Here is a 2,238-nt window from a genome sequence, read left to right on the forward strand (position 1 = left end):
CGTTATGATTTTTTTTTCAGTCTGGCCACGCGAATCCTAGACTAGCCCCTGTCAAATAGAACGGAATAATGGCGAAAAGGTTAGGTAAGAGAAAAATTGATTCAGAATGCAGGGTATTTAACCTGCAGTGGTCAAACGATTATTTTTTTGTTCAATGGAAAGAAAAGGCTGTTTGTCTCATCTGTCAAGAGGCGGTGGCGGTATTCAAAGAATACAATCTGCGCCGACACTATGAATCCCGTCACAAAGACAAGTATGATAACTTGCAAGGCCAAATGCGAGCAGACAAACTCTCAAAGCTAAAAAGTGGACTGTTAGCTCAGCAGAATACATTTGTACGCCAAGCTCAGCTGAACCAGTCATCTGTTCGGGCCAGCTTTCGGGTTGCTCAACTGATAGCAAGCAGCGGTAAACCTTTCACTGATGGAGAGTTTGTCAAGAAATGTTTGAATGCTGTCGCGGAAGAGGTGTGTCCCGAGAAGAAAGATGTCTTTAATGCCGTGAGTCTGTCGGCGAGTACAATCACCAGACGCATTGAAGAAATCGGGGGTAATGTATATGCCCAGCTGCAGCAGAAGACGAAAGAATTTGACTTTTTTTCATTAGCACTGGATGAGAGCACGGACGTGCAAGACACAGCGCAGCTGCTCATTTTTATTCGCGGAGTTAGCGCAAACTTTGAGATGTGCGAGGAGCTGGCAGCCCTCCAAAGTCTCAAAGGGACTACAACGGGGGAGGATATTTTCGGCAAAGTATGCCAAACCATGGAAGAGTTGGACCTAGACTGGTCAAAGCTTGCCAGCATCACGACTGACGGGGCTCCTAGTATGGTGGGCGCGTCTCGGGGTCTAATAGGACGCATGAACCGGGAGATGGAAGAACGGGGTCTCACCGCCCCGCTACAAATCCACTGCCTAATTCACCAGCAAGCACTGTGCTGCAAAGTGTTGAAGTGGGATTCTGTCATGAAGGTTGTGGTGTCATGCATAAACTTCATCAGAGCAAAGGGACTTAAACACAGGCAGTTCCAACAATTCCTGTCTGAACTGGAGTCTGCGCACGGCGATGTGCTGTACTACACAGAGGTCCGATGGTTGAGCCGGGGCAGAGTTTTGAGGCGTTTTTACGAGCTGCTACCCGAAATTAACGCATTTCTTCATTCAAAAGACAAAACGGTCCCAGAGCTGATCGACCCAGAATGGAAATGGCACCTCGCATTTTTAACAGACGTGACAGAAATGCTGAACGGCCTTAACTTGCAGCTACAAGGCCAGGGGAAACTCATTTGCGACATGTATTCTCACATAAAAGCATTTGAGGTGAAACTTGCGCTGCTTTTGGAACAAGTGAAAAAGCACAACTTCATCCATCTCCCTGCTACCCAAAACCTCTCTGCAGAGAACCCAGCGGTCCCGTTCCCAGCTGAAAAGTGTGTGGAAGCACTGGAAATGCTGAAGGCGAAGTTCGGTGTGCGATTCCGGCAACTACGTGTTAATGCAAAAGAAATCCGTCTTTTTCAGAACCCCTTTCTTGCCGACATCGATGAAGCCCAGCCTTCTTATCAGTTTGAGTTGGCCGAGTTACAGAACTGTGATGTTCTGAAAGACGCATTCAAGCCCAACAGTCTCATTGACTTCTATGCCGCCCTCCCAAACGACACGTACCCTAACATAAAAAAACACGCAATGAAGATGTTTACACTTTTTGGCAGCACGTATATCTGCGAGCAAACCTTTTCACACATGAAACACCTGAAAACTCAGATGAGATCAAGATTGACAGATGAACATCTGCATCAGTGTTTGAGACTGGCTGTGACTAGAATGGAACCTGACATTCAACTTCTCACCAGCCAGATGCAGGCCCACAGTTCACACTGATGAACATACATAGGTAAGATCACTTTTCTGACTTTTCTGAGTATAAACAAATTTAATCATAATAAAATCTACTGGGATAAAATCCATCTCCACAACCATACTGGTAGTGAAATGTATTGTGCTGTGTAGGTGCTGTATCACTTAGTTCGGTTTCTCAGCCTGCTTGCTTTGTGGTTTTCACAGGGAAGTTGATGAGAGAGAGCTGCAAACAGCGGTGTCTACAAGCCTACTGGAACCTACAAAAGGATTATAAGGAAGGAACACAAGAACTTTGAGAGACTGCTCATATGAGTCATTTGAGTAAGAGATTCTGCTCTGACAACTAAGCTAAACTTTTACCTGTTAAGATTGTGCACGG

At 45.8% G+C, this 2,238-nt stretch overlaps 1 protein-coding gene across 1 annotated transcript; it reads left to right on the forward strand.

The window, feature by feature from the left end:
• Positions 1-275: 275 nt before the first annotated feature.
• On the forward strand, positions 276-1,880 carry LOC117471047 (general transcription factor II-I repeat domain-containing protein 2-like). Its single transcript, XM_034115827.1, has one exon. The coding sequence runs from the start codon at positions 276-278 to the stop codon at positions 1,878-1,880; it is 1,605 nt and encodes a 534-aa protein (XP_033971718.1).
• Positions 1,881-2,238: the final 358 nt, after the last annotated feature.

The sequence above is a fragment of the Trematomus bernacchii genome, unplaced genomic scaffold, assembly GCF_902827165.1.
Source record: "Trematomus bernacchii unplaced genomic scaffold, fTreBer1.1, whole genome shotgun sequence".
Classification (NCBI taxonomy): domain Eukaryota; kingdom Metazoa; phylum Chordata; class Actinopteri; order Perciformes; family Nototheniidae; genus Trematomus; species Trematomus bernacchii.